The sequence below is a fragment of the Monodelphis domestica genome, chromosome 6 (genome assembly GCF_027887165.1).
Source record: "Monodelphis domestica isolate mMonDom1 chromosome 6, mMonDom1.pri, whole genome shotgun sequence".
In the NCBI taxonomy this organism is placed as follows: domain Eukaryota; kingdom Metazoa; phylum Chordata; class Mammalia; order Didelphimorphia; family Didelphidae; genus Monodelphis; species Monodelphis domestica.
Genome location: NC_077232.1, coordinates 104,336,738 through 104,357,371, shown reverse-complemented (window position 1 = coordinate 104,357,371; position 20,634 = coordinate 104,336,738). Strand labels below are relative to the sequence as shown.

The 20,634-nt window shown below is 34.4% G+C and overlaps 1 protein-coding gene across 5 annotated transcripts in view; it reads left to right on the top strand.

Annotated features, from left to right (window-relative positions):
- The window catches only part of KCNIP4 (potassium voltage-gated channel interacting protein 4), a 1,185,503-nt gene that overhangs the window by 1,037,638 nt on the left and 127,231 nt on the right, over nt 1–20,634 (top strand). Inside the window, exon 2 of one of the 5 annotated variants that reach the window (XM_007496663.3) lies at nt 8,415–8,516. The exons of the other annotated variants lie outside the window; for them this stretch is intronic. Within the exon in view, the coding sequence (XP_007496725.2) occupies nt 8,415–8,516 (102 nt within the window). The remainder of the gene's footprint in view (nt 1–8,414; nt 8,517–20,634) is intronic. 5 annotated transcript variants of the gene reach the window in all.

The following is a 20,634-nucleotide window of genomic DNA, read 5'->3' as shown; positions in this document are numbered from 1 at the left end:
TTTTTGAGATCCCTTCCCTCCACCCCATCCTATTGCCTCTTATGTTTTGTGAAATCCTAACCACATGTCATTCATACCATCTTCTTCTAGCACTCCTCATTCTATATTCTACTTACATGAGTAGAATTGTTATGCAAGAGAATTGACATCAAGCCCAGAACTCTATCCACTGCACCAATCAACTGCCCTTGTCACATGTGTAGGACATGGCAGAACTAAACTTTGAATACAGTTCTTCCTACTTTCCAATTGTTAACTAATAACAAAATTAATATCTGATATTAGTGCCTTCTTATGTGGAAGTTAAATATCATGAGGGAAGCATATTTAATAACAGTTACTTGACAAAGCAAAATTTGCAGCTTGAGAGATGACCAGTGTAGCACAGTTTGTCCAGGTCATAATCAAATTCCAGTAAATTTGGGTAAGAAGCAAATTAATTATTTGCAAAGAGAAGGTTCATATTTTGATGAGAAAACAGTATTTTAATTTTATGCCCTCAAATTGAAAATAATTGAATAAATAACTTTGTTGGGTTCCCATTACCAGGAAATTAATTTAAATGCAGTTTAGTCAGCTTCCTTCCTTTAATCAACATATTTAATGTTCCCAAATGAAAATCTGAAGTTATATAATTTTATTATAGGAAACACCAAAGGAAAATGTTGTTTTTTCTTATCCTGAAAGAAGGAAACCAAAAAACAAAGTCTTAAATTTTGATCAGATCTGATTCTGAATTTACTACATAATTAAACAAAGATGATAACTCAGGTCTGATCCTTTTGTGGTAGTTTATCTGTTTTCCCCCAGGCAGATACTTCTGGCATAATTTAGTTATAAACGGATACTGAGAAGGGAGTATAGCAATATTCTGTCTAATATTCTTAATTGATTATATAAAAAACAGGTTCATCTCTTAATTCTTCAGTCCAAATCAATGAATTTTTATGACATTCCTGCTCTTTCAGTGGCATTGTCTTAGACAATGAAGACACTTAAACAAAAATGATCCCTGCCCACTGTTACTTTGGGAGATACAACAAGTACATAGATTAGTAAATAAAAAATATATACAAAGTAATACAAATTCTGAAGAATTTATTCTGTCTCCAAGTTTAGCCTTTCTACATCTTCTTTGTGCCTAGTTGATTGTATCTCCCAACCTACCCCTTTAGATTTTGAGCCCCTAGAGGGTAGAAAGTGTGGTTTTGTTCTTCTTTGTATACCAACATTTAGCATATACTATAATGTCATTCTCCATCCTCTTCAAAAATCAAGGACCTAATAAATGCTAGTTGACCTGTTACTCAGGGTAAACTTACATAGGCTTCGTGATAGTTTCTTTGTTCATTTTTAAAATTTTTCCCTGATTACATGTTGATACTATTTTTAAGAATCATTTTCTGAAGTTTTTCAACCCATGTTCTCTCCCTCATTTCTACACCTACCCCTACCCATAATGGCAGGTATTATAATATATGTTGTACCTTGATAGTTTCTTCTACTGATACGTATTTTCCTCGGTTGGCAATATGGATAAATCCATTGCTTCTGCATATATCAAAAAATAATTCTCAGATGTGTTTCCAATGCTTGTTTTCTTGAGAACAAAAAAAATGCAATGTTTAAATAGCATTTCTTCAAATGTATTCACTAATCCATGGTCCATCTTATAAAATCTGCTGGATTTAAAACATTTTAAAATATTATAGAACATTGGGAAAGGGCAACAGAAATATACCATCTTTATTCAAACAATATTTGGTCAGTAGTTGTTGGCCTGGGATTAGAGGCCGATGATTTCTACAGAAGATTTAGGGTCATTTAAAACTAGCAATTTAAACCAACAAGGTTTTGTTATTTACCTATGATAGGCCAGGTTCAGTGTTAGGTACTTGTGATGCAAAAATAGTCAAAAATCAGCCCCTGCTCTCAATAAACTCACATTCTAATGAGGATAACAACATGCAAACTAATATATGCAGTGTAGTGTAAGAGCTCAATATAAATTGTGTTGGTAATGAGAAAGAAAAGAAAAAGTTGACATTAAGTCTGAGTCAAGATCCAAACATGAGCTTGATGATGCTCAAGTCCAGAATTCTCTCAAATCTTAACTCTTTTAATGGTATATTTCAAAATATTAAAATCTTCTACCATTGTTCTCAGAATCCTTCTAGCAGTGATGAATCTATACTGGTGAAGAACAATAATGATGCACTGCAGAGAATACAAAAATCATTTATATTTCATTGTGGAATCCAGTCATGTGTTGGTAAATATTTAGCAACTGACTCTCCAAAGAGAAAAAAAAAATGTGTGAAATACTTTTTTAGCTTTTATATGTGTTATTAACCTGTTCTCCATCCCTTTTGTAAGTCTAGGCAATCAACATAACAATGAGACAAGTCCTGATTTAAAGTCTTTCCCAATTAACAATGTGTAAATACTCTTCCTGAACATTTAACAACCAGCTCTCTAGAGAGCTGGCTCCAGTACAGCCCTAGATGACTTTTAATGAAAGAGATCTAGACTTGTTTTACCACATTGACTACCTGTGTGACCTTAAAAGAATCATTTAATCTCCTTGAGTTTTAGTTTCTGCATCTTTAAAATAAGGGGATTTGGGGTGGAGATGAATTAGATGTTTTCTAAATATCTGTCCCATTGTGAAATTCTATGATTCTAAATATAGTTTATATTAATTAACTGATAACTCACTAAATGATGCAATGAGGTAAGAGGATTGAGTTGGATTGAAAAGGATGCTGGCAGGAAGAAACCAACTTCCAGTTACCTTTTTACATGAATGACTCAAAAACATACAGGCTATAAAATTATTAAGAATTGAATATAAAACTACCCCCAAAGAAGTGGGGAAGTAAAAATACAGAGAGAAAAAGGATAGGACAGGGTAAGTGTAAAATTAATTTAATAGAAATGGGCATACCTGAATGGCACCATAAAGAATCATTTCTTTACATAGAATCTTTCATTTCTCCAAATGTAGATGATCTACTTTGAGGTTTATTCAGCTGATTTGATTTTAATTTAAAACCCAGCAAGCACCTAGAGTCAACTTCCTCAGGGAATATAACTGGAGTCCTGGGGAAGGCAAATGTGTTTTAATATTTGACAAATCTAAACACATTTGGAAAGGTACATCTGCGGGAAAGATATGATTCAGTTTGGAGTCAAAAATTCTGGATTTCCAGTCCCCTGTTTTCCATTGGTGTCTTTCATTAATGTGAGTCATTATAATAATGTATAAGGTCATAGAATTCAAAGCTAGAAAGGACCTTAGAGCTGATATCACTCAACAGAAGTTGGATATACCTAGGGATGTGTTGTAGATGATTCTTAAATGTTCAGTGTGAGCATTTATACATTAGAAATTGAAAAACAGTAAAAATCAGGGAGTGGTTTTGTTACTGATTTCTAGACTTAAAAAGTGATGGTGAAATGTTAACTACTCAGATTAAACTTACATGTGTAAAATACATTTATTTTTAGAGAGTCAGTTATTAAACATTTACTTCTACCTCAGGATGTACCTAAAATTGGTTTAGTTAATGGAGTAGACCTGGTTAAAAAGGAAAAAACTAAAAACCTAAAGGTTATTTGGCATTTGCCTTTTGAGAATTAATTTGAAAATCACATCTGAATCAAAAATTTTAAATGGATGCCAAGAATATCATTGACCTATGGACACATGGCTTACTTAGCTGTCTAACCAGTTCATGTTTGCAATTTAAAGAATGCTATTCAAAGATGCCTTTGATGAATAATCTTGTCTTTGGTTCAAAAGAGGGTCAAGAGAGAGGCTCAAAGGGGTCTCTGAAACACTGGTGATTTTTGTCATATTTATTAATCCACAGGAGACATTGTGTCTGAGAAAATGTTATTAGGCATTTTCGATTCACTAGTTGTCTGCAGATTTGGTTTATAAGAAAAACAGGGTTCATAATTCAAAAGCACAGGAGGGAATCAGTATAGGGCCCATAAATTATGAATTAGGGAACTTTCTTCTCAAGTCAAACCATAGGAATTGTTTTTCTTTTCTTCTGTTAGGCTGTTACTAACTAAATCAGAACTAGAAAGAAGATAAAGGCCATAATTTTCACTTATATAAATATTTTCTGGGAAGAGTTGGGGAAGGGGGTGACTTGCCCCTCATCTAATCCTCATCAGTACTTGTTGAATCCAAAATTTATGGCTCATCTTTTACCACTGAAGCCAGCATTTAAATGGAATAGCTTTTCTTGTATCCATGAAAGAAAGAAGCTGATGAAAAATGACTACTCACTTAAACCACTATTTAAATCTGAAGGGTTGGAAAGAGGAGGTACCAAGATCAATGATAAGCCAACTTCTATTCAGTATTACTAAGGTCTTTAAGATGGAATTTATTTTCTTTAATCAACATAAATGTTTTTCCCCAGTACTAAATCATTAAATGGTGTATTTCGTCTGCCTCTACTTCTTCAGAATCCTGCTTTGTCCCCTCGTAGAATGGCAGTTCTTTAAGGGACCATTTCATTTTTGTCTTTGTATTCCTAGCACCTAAAACAGTGCCTGGCACATAATAGGTGCTTGATAAATTCTTTTTTAATTGGGTGATGTGTTTAATTTTTATTCCCTTTTCCTGTTGCTTAATTTTATGGATTCTGTTATAGTAGCATCTTAGGTTACATTCTGAATAGCAGAAAATCTTTAAAGTTAAAAGAAATCTAAATGAATTTGGTTTGGCTTATTTTGTTTGCTTAGGTTAGTGGCTCTCTTCTTGGCATCATAGCTTCCATAGCCAATTTATGTGTGGAAACTATATTGACCAGTGTATCTACTCTACCTATAGTAAAATCTCAGCAACATGCCCTACTAAAGTCAAGTCATCAAGCATTTATTAAATCACTATTGTGTTGTAGACATTGTACTAAGTGCTAGAGATACCAAAAAAGGTAGAAACATGCACTCCCTGTTCTCAAGGTGCTCCTGGACTAATGGGGGGAGAGTGGACAATAACTAAGTATATAGAGAATAAGCTGAAAAAAATCTTCAAGAGAAGGCATTAGTATCATGGAGATTAAAAAAAAAACTTTTTTAAAAAAGATGAGGTTTGTTGGAGACAAGGAAGGAGAGAAATCCAAGCATGAGAAACGACCAGTGAAAAGGCAGAGTCAGGAGATGGAGCATCTCACCCAAGGAACAGCAAGTCCAAGATTTTTTCTACTATAACATATAAAGATTTCATATAAAGATTCACTTTAAAATAGTGACTTTCAGCCTAGAAAAAGTTTTATTGCAGGACATGATAACTATCTTTAGTATTTAGAGATAACTAAAAAAAGGATTAGACTTGTTCTGCTTGGCCACAAAAGTCAAAACTAGGAACACTGAACAGAAGCTATAGAGAAGAGAATTTCAGCTTGATAAGCTGAATAAGGTTAAGCTTCCTAACAATTAGAGCTGTCCAAAAATGAAATTTGTTGTCTTGAGATAATGAGTTTCCTCTCATTAGTAATTTTTAAGTAATAATTTATTATGGGGAAAAGTCACTTTACTATGTTTAATAATACAAGGTTAATAAAAGGATGTATTTCAACTATACTTACATAGTTATTGCCTTTTGAGGTCCAAGACACATTGGTTTTTATTTTTCTTTTGGTTTTCTTCACATATGAATTAGAATGAATAAAGGAAGACAAACCATGGGGATTAGATAGTACTGATTATTTATACATATAAGGAGATGTATTTTTTTAATGGAAAAACTCATTTTCAATACAGGGTAAAAGACAGTGCCCCTCTTTCTGCACCATAGGCCGCATGACCACTTTGGGGCAGAATATTGGAAAGGGATTCTTTTTCTGGTATACATTGGCCTAGATAGCCTTTGAGTTCCCTTCTAATTCTGATCATTTGTGTTTCTCATTGTGGGGGCAAAGACATATAGAAGTACAGGCAGCTCATTGAGTTCATATATACATATAATGTTTCTTGAATAGCTACTGGATATTTAGATGAATTTAAGCAGTGGATAGAGCACTAAACCCAGAGTAAGGAAGAGTAAGTTCAAATATGACCTCAGATACTAGCTTTATGATCCTAAACAAATCATTAATATCTATTTGCTTGTTTCCTCATTTATAATATAAAAATATTAGAAGAATAAAAATTAACAACAATGTATTACACACCAAACATATTGTAAAAATCATCTTAGAGAATGTGAAAATTCCAAAAAGGAAGTAGGCCAGTCAAACATTAAGCCTGAGAGATGAAAGATTTATAGCTTAAAGCCCACTGCACTAGTACCCTAAAAATATTAAAACAATTGTAAGAAAATCTCTAAAGAATAATACTTTATTAATTTATAGAAGATATGTGTAATGTCCAGAATAAGAATCCCTCTCTATTTCCCACAAGATAAGAATGCATTGTGTGGTCATCATTTGCATTAATGAAGAGACTACTTGTACTTGTACTGATGAAAATAAATCCATCAACGTATCAAAAATTAAGTCCTGGCCCAAAGACCTGTCATTATTGGCAGAGAGTTTGTGTGAAACATTAATAATCCTCTCCCATGCTTCTCTTGAAAAATTTACACATTAACCTAAGGAACTCCAAATTAAAGCTAAAATGATGTCTCTCATGACAGATGTAGATTCCCCCCCCCCCAAAAAAATTTTTTTTAAATACAGATATGTGAAATGCGAATCTGTAGTCATTCATTGGAAACATTTTGCCCAGCAGTAGGATAAGACACCAAAAAAGTGAAGGAATAAAGTAAAGTTGTCTTTAAAGCAAGCTACTCAACTATACTCCAGGGCATAACTTGACTCAGAAAAAGATCCAGTGAAAAGCATCTGTCTAATAAAGGGAACAATATCAATCTAACTTTCTGAGTTTCCTCTTGGAAACAGAATTTTAGTCTAACATAATATCATATCCTGCTTTCCTCAGACTATTTCTAGATTTTTACCACTGGACACCATGAAGATATTTACACAGCTGTCAAAAAATGACAATAATATATAGCAAGGTCAATATAGTACTGCTTTTCTTCTTGTTAAATAGAATCATCTTTTTTAAAAAAGAGAATATATAATTCTTTACATAGTTCTTAGATTTTGTTCCAGGTTACCACTTCAAAAGATCTGCAACTTAAAGACATGACAAAAGTGAGACACTCAGGACTTTGCTTTAGTTTGCCAAATTTAAATTATTGGGACCAGTAAAGATCTCTTAGAGGGGATAGTATTTGAACTGGATATTTAAAGATGACTAAGATTTTAATATGGAAGAAAAGATAAGATGTTCCAAATATGAAGAACAACATGAGCAAAGGTGTAGATACAGGAAAGTGGGGGGAATTGTGTAAAAAATGTAAAGGAAAATGAATTTTCAAAGACTTTTTGTATTTCTTGGGGAAGGACCAAGTACCAACAATGATAAGGTAAACTTACCAACGGATCAAGCATCATAAGGCCTGGACAGCTTTGTGAAGGTCATATTATCCTGGTTTAAATTGGCAGCTTTTGTTTTACATTTATTTGGGAATGCTGAATAAAAGTAAATAAGTTAATACTGAGTTTGACAGTTATAACTTCCATGACTAACAGTACCATTTGTCTCAAATTCTTGCCAATATGCTCCCTCCTTTATTGAGACTTTCCTTTTAACCAACCATGGTTACCCAGATTCCAAGATGCCTCTCAGCTTGCTCTGTCTGAGGTTAAATCTTTCCCAATCTATCTTGTTCCTTTTTAAAATTACCCCCACTTGAATAAACTACATTCATTAATGTTGATATGCGGGGAAAAAATTGAAGGATTGACATATATCTGCATATCAAATTATGGTAATCAAGGCACCGGCTACATCTCAAGAACACTCTTTTCTGACTTTCAGTGAAGGCAAAGGTACTAGCAGGTTATTGTTGATTCATGCAGAAGAAAGATCTCCTTTGTAATCAGATATGGTGAGTGATGAGAGGTTGGGGAATCATCAAAAGGAACATCAAAGCTGTTTTTCAGGGTGAAATTTCAATCCAGTTAAACAGTTTTCAATAAAGTTTATTGAATTTCTCCTCCCTTTATACCTTTGAAAAAGTTAACACAGCTCTTTATTTTTCATTTTCAAAAGTGCTAACTTTAGCCTTCCAATGGGCTACCTTTGCTGCTCATGACAATAAATGTCATTTTTAAATGCAGATATAGAAAGAAAGCTTTCAGATTTGAAAGTATGCCTCAAAGAGGGAGGGGAGAATTCTTTTAGTTCCAAATGACTAAGTTTTATTGAGCAAATGACTGCTTCTTGATCCCTGCTTGCCTTAATTCCTCTGCTATACCATCCAGCATGCACCCAATGGACTCCAAAGACTGTATTAACACAACTGCAAATGTATCTTCTAGGTTTCCTCTACTCTCAGAGCGGTACCAAGCGCAGCATTAAAGAGCGGCTTTTGAAGCTCTTGCCCTGCTCGGCTGCCAAAACAGCATCTCCTGATATTCAAAGCAAGTTTTGTTTTGTTTTGTTTTTGTCTGTCTGGTTGGTCTGTTTATTTAGGTTTGCATGCAATGCAATTTTCTGCTTTTGAAAAATAAATCAATATATCAACTTGCTTTATTCAGGGCACTGTTAAAGCATCAGTATTGAAATGAAAACCCTGGATACCTTTTCTACTCCTAAGAACATATTTTCCTGCCTTTGGCAGATTTATGGTGAAGTGTTAGTGATGAGCTTATTCCTGAGCTTCTAACGTCTGGGTTTAGCTCCCTTGATGAGGAGAGGGGAGGTACTGTCAGCAGAGGGAAAAGGGAATAGTTAGTTCTAGAACATGGTGCAAACCCCCCTTCCCAAACTCTTAGGAAAGGAACTCAGAATTATTATATTATCATACTATTCACCCATGAGCTTCATGACTTATACTCTAAGATTGTCTTTGACCCTCTTCTCTCTTTTTTATTTCCCCCCTTTCCTACCCTTATTAGAATGTGAGGTCATTGAGAATGTGGGTAGCCATACTTTTTTTTTTATTTTTATCCCCTGCACTAAGCACAATACTTGGAGTTTTTGTGTGTTGTCTCCCCTGAGTCCCATTAGATAGATGGCTCCAGGAATCTATCCTCCTCTTTCTTAATTGTTTATACAGTGGTTAGCACAGTGCCTGGTACAGAGTAGGTATTTAATAAATGTTTATTGAAATGAATTGGCAAATAGTAAGCATTAATAAATGTTTTTCATTTATTTTTTTCTTGCTCTCTGTATTGTTATAAGTTTTTGGTTTCTCTTTTCTCTCCTTATTTCCCTTGGGATCAATTATCATCCCTATACAGTGACTCCCAAATTTACATAGCATTCCCTTGCAGCAATCTCAAATCATCAACTGCCTGTTGGACATCTTTGCCAGGAGGTCCAGTAAGCATCTCAAACTCAACATGCCCCAATCAAAACTCATTATTTTCTTGCCATCTCTATCCCCTAGAACCTATCATTTTTTCCTAATTACCAACCCCCCCCTCAGAATCTATTCCTTTTCTTAATTATGCTTTCTCTGTGAAGGCAGAGCCATTTTTCTAGTCCATCACCTTTTGTAACCTCAGAGCCACCCTCAGATTTTCAATTCAATTTTGTAAATTAAGCACCTACTAGGTTCCAGGCACTGTTCTACAGTCAATTAATCACCCTTACCAACATCACCACCTTCACACTCTCTGCCAAGACTTATATTTCTCCCTTCACAATATCTCTTACATCTGTCTACTTCTTTCTGCTCAGATGGCCACCACCCAACCTGGATAATAACAATCATTTCTTAATTAATTTCCTTCAACCTAGTCTCTTCCCTAAGCAATCCCTTTTTTCTAGGCAGCTGCAAAGATAATATTGCTCAAGTTCAGATATAACCATATCACTCCCTTCTTCCATAAGCTTTATTCATTGAAACCTATAGCTTCAATGATAAAATAGAAATTTCCCTGTTCAGTGTTTAAAGCCTTCCAAAATAGGACTCTAATGCCACTCCTTTCTAGATCTATGTTACATTACCTTGTTCCCATATTCTTTATTCCAGTCCACCTGCCTTACTTGCTATTCTCTATTGATGACATTCCATCCTCTGCCTCTGGTCATTTGAAGAGGTCTGAAATACCTCCTCACTTCCACCCTGAGAATCTGTAAGTTTCCTTCCAAGCATCCCCCAGTTGTTAGTACTCACTCCCCCCACATCCAAAATTACTTTATATTTACTCAAAATATACATGCTTATGTATAATTTATTTACCTCCAAGGTAACATAAAGGGCTTTTTTATATTTAAATGTATATTATTTGCCCAGAGCCAGAATATAATAGGAATATAGCAAAACTTCATTTGATAGAGTGGAAAAAGTCTAGGAAAGGAAGTATGAGGTGATGGATAGAAATGCAGGTGAAAATGGATTACCACACTGAGGTGACCCAGGATGTGATAGATAATAACAACAGCCTACTTTTTACACACAACAATTCTATAAGAAAGAAAGTAGAAGTAATATCCCCCCCCATTTTATATATTGTGAAACTAAGATATTTGCCTTTTCACTTGATCTACAAGGTCCACATCTTTCCTGTGTCTGGTTTTCTTTGCACTGTAACTGCCTCCTGGGAAATGAACCCAGATCTCCTGATTCTAAGTCCTACTCAGTTCTCACTGCAACACCTAGCTGTATAAGCAATGAATCACAGAGAGCAACAAAGGCAAAACAAGAATAAACTGGAATAAAATAGCATGACATTCTCATTCATTCATCATATTGTTGCTGATTCCTATAAGTGCCCAGGTGGGGACTTTAGTGGGTGGCAAAGCAGCATAGGAAATGTTTTCTGTCATCAGCCATAGAGACCAATCAATAACTACAAAAATGGTTTCTGCCATTAGCCAAAAACCTAACCAAAAATTTCAGTTGATGAACACAGTTTTAAGTGCCACTGTTTCCCCCTTAATTTCTATGCTCTTTTCTCCTAACAACAATGTGAGATCAATTGACACTAATCTCTCCATAATCTCTATCATATAAATAAATAAACTGAAACCTGAGATGTTTATTACTCAATCATCCTGAATAAATTAACAATGATAATTTCTATGGTCAGTCTTAAATAATAGCTGAACAATGCCAAAATAATTATAGGATCTGCATTCTAGAAAAGCTGTTAGGGATCATTTTGTCAAATCCCCGGTAGGAATTCTTTCAAAAATATCCTTTAGGCAATGATCCAATGTTTTGGGAATTCCTCCAGTGTCCAAAATTTCACTACCTATCCCCATTATGAAATGGCAACTAGTAAGTTGTCCATACTTTGTACTAAATATGTCTTTCTTTTTTAATTGAATCAAAGATGGAGTTTTCTAATTCAAAAGTTGTTCTCATCATTGAAAAAGGGACAAAGAAAAAGGGACAACAATATCAAATGAAGCCAAGCAGGTTGGCTTTGGTTTATGACAAAAGCCTAGACAACTATCAAGCCATCCATTTCCCTTTTCCCAGCTTTGAATTGCATGTGATGCCAGGTCAATTTAACACCTTCCTGTACTAGAAGCAGCTGGCCACTAGCTAAATATGAATGCTAGATAGAATCTACTAGAATTTAGGCTTCAGATTGCATCACTGTCACTTAACACTGACATTGTCTTCAACTAAATTGGAAGATGAACTAGAAATTGAGGCTGGCATTGCCAGAGACATGAGTCAGAGGTTGATTTGCTTTTCTTTGTCTCACACACTAGCTCCTTGGTTCTGCTCAAATGACTAATTTAAGTAGTCATAATAGTAGCCTATTCATCAACAATAGAAGATTAAGGGATTAATTTCAATTTTAAAAACCTTTTTCTACCAGTTGTCTATAGTAGCTATAATAGTAACCTATAATACCAGTTACTGTCCTTATCCTCTTGACAAGTTTCTCACACTCCTCATGATTTTTCCCAGCTTGTGAAGTAGCAATTTTCTATTTGCTTTTGTTAAACGAATGTATCCAAGGTGCTTTCTACACTGATGAAATCAGTCTCATATCCCTCTTTTGCCCCCCAAAAATTCATCTCATGAAATTACTAGTTACTATAAAATGAGAGACCGCATTGAGGCCAAAGTCTTTGCCTGTAGCCCAAAAGAGGGCATTAGCCCCCTTCCCATTTGGATGCTGCCTGCTAGCAACAGATAAAAGCAAGAATATTCATAAGATTAGCTTTGTTGAATTTGTAGGATTGAGAGTTTTACAAGATCTTCAGAGGCCATCTAGTTCAAGCAAATCTATTCAAAAGTTCCCCTTTGCAATATCCCCAATGAATAGGCATTGACCTTCCATTAAAAGACCTCCCAGCCTTCTACTTTCAAAGAAAGTCCACTCTACTTCTAAAGAGTCCCAGTTGTCAGGAAGTGACATACCCCCTCACTCTTCCACATGTATGAGGGACTACTAGTCTTTTTGCATCTTGCTTCCTTTGCTTCTATTTCTGCTTTCAGAGATCAGTAAAACAAGTCTAATTTCACTTTTGTATGATGTCCTTTCAAATACTTGAAGAAAGCTATATCTTCTCATCTCTAGACTAAGGATCCACATACCTTCCAATTAAAAAGTCTAGTCTAACTCCCCATTTTACAAGTCCCAAGTGTCTTGCCCAATGTCATAGTGAAAGAAATGATAAGATAGAGGATTTGGAGCCAGTTCATCTGATTGCAAAGCCTTTTTACATTTCATCACTCTGAATTAGTATTATTTCACATGAAGAGCTGGCTGACTCATTGGTTGGATTAGTCTCAGGATTCTTGGATGATTTGTAAATAACACCTAGTCAAATGGAATTTTCCTCAAAAAAAATCTTACTTTGTCCATGGCAATATGATATATAGGTCTATCTGGGAAAGTAATTTCTTTACTTCTAAAATTGATGTAATTCAAACATCTCCCTGCCATTTTTTCGTTGAGACATTCTGGAGGCAATCAAATTCACATCTGGATTACGCATTTATGAAATAAAGTACTATTTGAAGACAAGAGGTTATTAGGCATTGACTTGTATAGATGCATATTATATGTACCCAAGCATATATTTGTCTTTTAATTTCTTAAGTGCTAACACCTGCTCTGTAATATCCCAGTGCCCTAATTCCATCACAGTAATTGATTCTTGAAATTAAAGGTATGTTCTTTTCTTGCTTTTTGATTATAACAGACATGCAGACCAAAATGCGACAAGATTATTATGAGACCAGACTACTACTCATAAATGCTAAGCTGCCATCAGCACATTGTTCAACATAATTGTGAATCACAACTTACTAAGTAGATTTCAGATTTTTAGTATTAAATATAACACAGAATTTCAATTTGTGTGTATGTGTTTTCCTAGACACCATATTGAATGTGTTTATCTTCTGTGAAAGGTTGTGGATGCTTCTCTTGGCAATGAAATACTTTGCATTGGCTGTTGGAGGATTTGTTTTCAGAAATTTGTTTTCAGTTTGGAACTACCCAAATGCTGCCAATTAAAATCCAACCATGGCTACTTGGAACTAGAGAATAGCACCACTTTGAGCCTTCTGACAATTAACTGAACTCCTGTAGGCTCCTTGGTGTTTTATTTTAAGAGAATAAGAAAAAAAATGAAAGAAAAAGGTCCAAAGTGGGTTAATGGGGAAGCTGAACTGGACAGATAGAAAAATCTCCACTTCTAAGTTTTTTGTTGCATCATTGATGTTGCCCTATGTATTCTATTTTTTAACAGTAAGGTTTCTTGAGGAGGTAGGGAATTCAGAACTGCCAATTTCATCGTATTTATTAAAACTGAGATTTTTGTTCTAAGATTTCTCATTTAGGATTATATGATTAGAGCTCAAAGGGACCTAATCCCATCATTTTACAGATGAGAAAATTGAGTCACAAAGCAGTTAAGCATTTGGCTCAAAGTCATACAACTGGTAGGTGACCCACCAGGAATTTAATCCTAAATGCTTTGAGTTCAAATCTCCATGGCTCTTTTCCACATACCACATTTGAGCCAAATGTTTTGGACCAATGATTCAGTATCTTGGCACAGACTTTGAAAATAGAGAATATACCAAGTAATTTAGCAATCCAACAAAGACTTGGAATCAAAGAATTCCAAACCCTTAGAAACTATCCAGTTCACGCCTCTCCTTTTGAAAATTAAGGAACAATTTAAACAATTAAATTTAAGCCTCAGTGAAGGAAAGTAATCTGTTTGAGGTTACACACCCATTGTAGCAGAGACAGTACTAGACCCTGGTTTTCTGACTCCCTGTGTGCAGTTCTTTCTACTACACTTTGCCAATAACAATTTTAATTAAAACCCTCCAGGATGAAGTACAAATAGATATTTTGTTTTCTAATGCCATTCTTCACTTCATACTTCCCTGTTAGGAAGCCAGATGTTCCCATTTCCAGGCAGCTGCTTCCCTTTGTCAGGCTTATTAGATTTAAAATCAAGGTTCACTATTACACCAGTTAATGTACTCATTTTCTATGATAGTGGACAAAATAAGTCATCCTTTGGCTTAGAAAATGATATTTTTAACCATTTTATCTTTGGTATTGATTTGGGGTAAAAAGTAATGAGTAATCCTGGGCAGTGAAAATCCACACAACAGAAGGGAAGGGAAGGAAAATGAAAGCCATCTATGAACACATTTACAGAACATTATAGAAGGGTGCTCATGCAAGTTCCCAAAAGTTATGATACTGCTATATTTGCTGTTTACAGTGGTTTTAGAAACTACGCTTGGGATTAAAATCAGCCCAGTCAGTAGTGGTTTCTTGCAGGGTTATATTAGCCATGATAGTAGGAAAGGAACGCTTCAAGTAGACTCAATTTTCCACTTCAAAGGGTCCATAAAATACAAGTTATTACTAAGTTGCCTGCTTAGATGGAAGATTAAAGTTCAAGCTGTCTCTTTCCAAACTGCTTCCCAGATTGGGATACTTAGAAGCAATGAAAGCTACATACAATAGTAGAAAGATTACTGTGCCAAAAATTAGAAGGCCTGGATTCTAATACAGGCCACTGCACTATCTAGCTATGTGATATTAGGCAACTCAGTTTATTCTCTGAGCTTTAAGTCTCCTATTCTGTAAAAATAAAAAAGCTAGCATAAGAACCTAGAATATCAGATTCTATGTCCAACGCTTTTTTTCTTTTTAAGCATTCTTTCTATTATACTATAATGTCTTACTACTACCTACTTCACAAAGTTTTAGCAATAGTAGTAGCAGCTCGTATTTATAGAACACTTTAATGTTCACAAAGTTCTTTGCAAATATTATTTCATTTTATCCTTGCAACAATCCGGTGACAGATAACTGCATTTTATAGATGAGGAATCTGAGACAGACAGAGGTTAAATGACTTGAAATATCTGTGACTAGTTGTCAACATAGCACTCTCCACTGGATCACATCACTGCTACATTTTAAAATTCTCTCTCAACCTTAGAATTTTATATAATATGCCATCATTATTTCTTTTTTTTTTAAAGCTATGCTAGTTAAAATAATGCTCTATAAGGATTCAAAATAAAAGGAGTGAGAAGTAACTAGCATAAACACAAAAAGGAAACAAGATATATTTTTAATGAATTTTAAAATGAAAAAACGATGGAAAATCATTTATTCAACTTCATAGTATGACTTGCATAGTACATCAAAGTTCACAATATAATTTATGTACCTTATTTTAATTGATCCTGACAATATCCTTCTGAGAATTCCTGGGCCAGTAATTTAAGTATATGTCTGTTGTCTAAAAACCATACTAGTCAATGATAGAGAAGTTTCTCACTAGGTCACCTACAAGATAATAAATTTTGGGATCTAATGGCTCTCAATAACCAGATATTAAGTCATAGAGGAATTATTATCTTTGCTAGAGGGCATACATAGGTCCTTGCAGTATTGAGATATGCTAGGTACTAAAAATATTTACTTGACAATACTAATAAATATGCTGGTATATATTCATTTGTCTCTATGGTTTGGTCTTTGGGATCAATAATATGACATAATCTCTATATCTTTATAGTGAGACTTTTTTCAACCAAACAAGATTACAACCTGAAATAAGTCTTTAGTGGCTTGTCCAAGCCTCAAAAGAAATTGGATGATTTGCCCATGATCACACGACAAAGTTCCAGAGTGGAAATTTGAGCCCACATATTTTCAATACAGTACCATCTCCACCTTGGCAGTCTATCTCTTACTTCTATAAGTATCAGTCATAAGGTGTCCCATTTTTTACTGCTCTTTTGTGATTTTTCAGGCAAACTTCTTCAATCACTTATCACCATCATACCACCCCCTTGCTCCACTCAAATTATCCTCCCAAAATTTCCAAATGTCAAAAAATGAGGTATTTTTAAATAAAACTTCAAACAGCATGATTTCTCCACTGACTTAAAAACCCATCAGAATGGTGAAAATAATGGTAAAATGGAAGTTTGGTTTTATTACATCATTCTAATCATGAAGATTAGTGATGAACATGGACCTTGGATTTTTCTGGTTGGATTGATCAAAGTCATTCAAAGTTGAAATTTTCAAATCACTGATTTAGACTAGATATCTATTTCCATGATGAATCTAAATTTTCATATGGAAATTATGTTATTGTGATTAAATTCATTCTACTTATTTGATGTGTTCCTGAAAAGTTGAGAATAAATCAAATTATGGGAAACTCTAAGGAAACAAAAATCACTTATTTTTGATTTCAGTGTCATCTAGCAAACATGTAGCTTCCAGATCTAAATTAGTATCTGCTTTCAAGCAACTTAAACATTTTCCATACTAATTTGACTAATAAAACCTTTCTCTAAACAATATGAAGACAATTAACTTTTATAAATCTTTAAAGTTCATAATACTTTCTTTGAAACAACTCTTTGACATGGGTTGCAGAAAGACCATGGTATAGTGGAAAGAGCCTTGGATTTAGAGTGCAAAGATCTGCCACTTATTAGCCATATACCTTTGGGCAAATTTGTTAACCTCCTTGCCTTTTGATTTCTAGATATCTTAGAAGAAATTTAATTAGGTCTCAGGAGTTCCTTCTATCAACTGTTGGTCCTATAATCCCAAAATGAGGTCATTGTTAATAGCCCTTCTACCTCTAAATCTATATGAGGAAAATGAGGCTCAGAAACTTGTCCACAATCATATATCTAGAAAGGTTCAGTATCAGGATTTTAACAGTCTCCTATTTCTAGTTTTTGCACACTTTCCATTGGGTAACATACCTAAAGGCAAGGTATCTCAAACATATATGAATGTGCTCAAGTTCTATAGGAATTAACTAAGAATATATTTTTTCTTGTAACTATTCTTCCTTATTTATCTTGTAACTATTAGCCTCTCAGTACTCTAAGAAAATCTCTAGGACTGTATGTTTCAAAAAAAAATGGTATTTGACTTGCATGGTAGGAGTTTCCTCACCTAGAAATTGACCACTCCACTGAAATCACAAGTCCAGGCACTCTCCCAGTTTAGATCTAGACTTGAGTATGATGAAAAACTATTACTGAGATATTCAAAGATAACATAGAGAAATGCATTCACAAACCAGCCAGTTTTGTAGTACAATTAGATCGTCAAATCATGAATGTGCTATGTGATCAATTAATACCACAAATAATCTAAAGAATTTCCAGAAGGAATTACCTAATTTAATAAAAATTGGAGGAGGAAATATTAAGGGAAAATAATAAAAATAGCTGATATTACTATTAAGGAAGAAAATGAATTGATCAAGAATCAAATGTCTATAACCATATGCCATCACTTAGGAATGGTCATTTCCTCTAATGGTAATGTTACCAATACCAGAGTGCATAAATAAGACCAACTGAGAGGAGGCTACAAAGGGGAAGCTCACATACCCTAGTATAGAAATATATATGGACTCATTGAAAAAAATGTTTCTCATTATCTTGAATTCTTTCATCTGTCATGAATTCAGTCACTTCCTTCTTCTCTTATCAGACCAACCTAGTATCTTATCCTTCTCTTCCCTTCCTCTTAGAGAACATTAGAATGACTTTTGTAGGGAAAAAATAGATTGATAGATATTCATTTGTTTATATAATCTATACATAATGTATTAGTTTATAATATATATTTTAGTAATTTTAATGATTAAAAATACTTTTATTTGGGCAATTATGCCATTTTAGGCTATAAAGAAGTATGTAATATCCAGTCACTAGTCAGTCTGTGAACAATAGGCTGTCCAGTTTGTTTTGGTCAATAACAGCAGAAAAGTTTTGTTTAAATCATTGCTGACTCCATGATAGCCACTTCAGTTGGCTTATGAAGTCTGTTAAACATCCCCATCTTCCTCCAGTGATATACTAGATTATAAATCTGCCTTTAAGCTAACTTATTTTTCAATAATGTTTTTAGTCTTTGAAATCTCTTTGTGACCAGGATTAGGAACATTCTAGAGAGGATGCTTTCTATGTATCTATTTTAGGAAACTCAGAGTGTTTAGAAGGAGAGTATTTAGGGGAGAGATTACCATTTCCTTATGTGTTTTAGAGCTATCATGCCAAGTATGGAATTACCTTCCTTCTGATTGACCTTAGAAGTCAGAACAAGGAGCAACACAGGTTAGAAGTTACAAAAAGTCAAATTTAGACTTGATGTCAGGAAAAATTTTCCTGGATAATAAGAATGGTCTGAAGATAGAATGGGTTATTATAAAAAGTCATAAGTTCCCCATTATTGGAGGAATCCAAGCAATGCTGGAGCCGGTGATCAACTTTGGGGTAGTTTGTAGACAAGATTCTTGTTCAGGCATGGTTTGTTTCCCACTGAGATTCTATAATTCTAGCTAAAATTTTCATTTCTTTACCACCTGCTTTGTAATTATCCTGTCATGAGTTGTTTCATATAAGTACATTTTCCCCATATCTGAAACTTTCCCCTTGAGGCACTGAAATTTCTTCATATTTTAAAACTGTTTTTTGACTTGTAGAGAACATTGTAAAACATCCCATGCTCTACTGCTTCCATCAACAATATACTGAACACAATTTCAACTTTTCCTTAATGGCTCAGGGTTAAAATTCTGAACCTCAAACATTGAATTGCACCACTCTGTTTTATTGTTGTAATGTCAGAGATGACTGATATGTGAGATATAGTGTACCAACACTGAAAGTCCCTATACTGCTTAGTTTTTTTTTTTTAAATGTGTGTGTATGTTGAATAGTTTTATTTGTTTGCTTCCTTATTTCTTCCATTTCTGCTAAAGTGTCAGTGGATCATTCCTTGTTATCTATATTCCCATCCCTAGCCACCCTTTAAAAATGTATTTTATTGATGATTCTAATCTGCTGTGAGCTGTAAAAAATGAACATAATAATAGCACCACTACATTTTGGAAGCATTTTATATTTGATAATGGGAATTTATAAAAAAAAAACCTGTGAATGTGATAGTAATAGTATTATTATACCCATTTTGTAGTTGAAGAAAAAGGCCAACAAAGGTAAAATGCGTTAGCTCAAATTAGTCAGCAAGCATTTACAAAGTGTTTACTATGTACCAGAAAGTGTGCTAAGCAAAAAAGCAAAACCAGGGACCATGCCTTCCAGGAGTTCACATATTAATGGAGTGGGCGAGGAGAAATACAACATAAAAATAGTTACATACAAGATATACAGAGTAAACCTATCTTTAAGAAAAGGCAATGTGTGGGAGGAGGGAGAAGAAAAACTAGGAAGGCCTCTTGGAGAAAAGTTGAAGTTGGAACTGAGACTCATGGGATTCCTGGGAAGCTAAAAGATGGAGGAAAGGAGGAAGAATATTTTGGGCATAGAGAACAATCAACTCAAAGACACTGAATCAAGAGATAAAATGTCAATTATGAGGAGCAAGTAGACCAATATAGCTGTATTCTACTTAGAATCCATGGAGGAGAATGAAGTGAAAGATTAGAAAGACAAGGAGGAGACAATGTGTGAGGTTTAAAATGTTCAAAATCCTCTCTTGAGGATTTTATCTTTGCTGCTAGCAGGAATCAGGAACCTTTGGGGATTAACAGGAAGAGACAATGAGAGGCAATGTGGTCAGAACTATACTTTGAGAAAAAAAATTATTTAAAGGAAGAGAAAAGGATGGACTAGAGGATGGAGAGACTTGAGGCATGGAGTTCAATTAGAAGACTGCAGTTTGTTCTTGTCAAAACTAGGACATGAACTGAGATTTCTTGGCTCCAAATTCTGGAGCTACTTCTATTTTGGAACTGTGTATAAAGGTCCTTTTTTATGAAAAAAAAATGTCTAAGCCTTAGTATATTGGGTTTTTGTTTGTTTTGAAAGGAACATGAAACTGGAAGTCAGAAAGCTTTGGTTCTAGATATATATCTGCTGGACTAGATGATATATAAGCCCCTCTTTAGCTATAATCTATGATTCTGTTTTGCTGCTCAGGAGCAATATTGAGATCTTTCCTTCAAACTCTGGTTCTTTACTATATTATGGTTATTTTAGATTCCTTAAAGTCTAACCTTCAAGAGCTCTGAAGTAATCAACATCCATGGATACAAGTACTAACTCTGCCATTTACTATTCTGTATAGT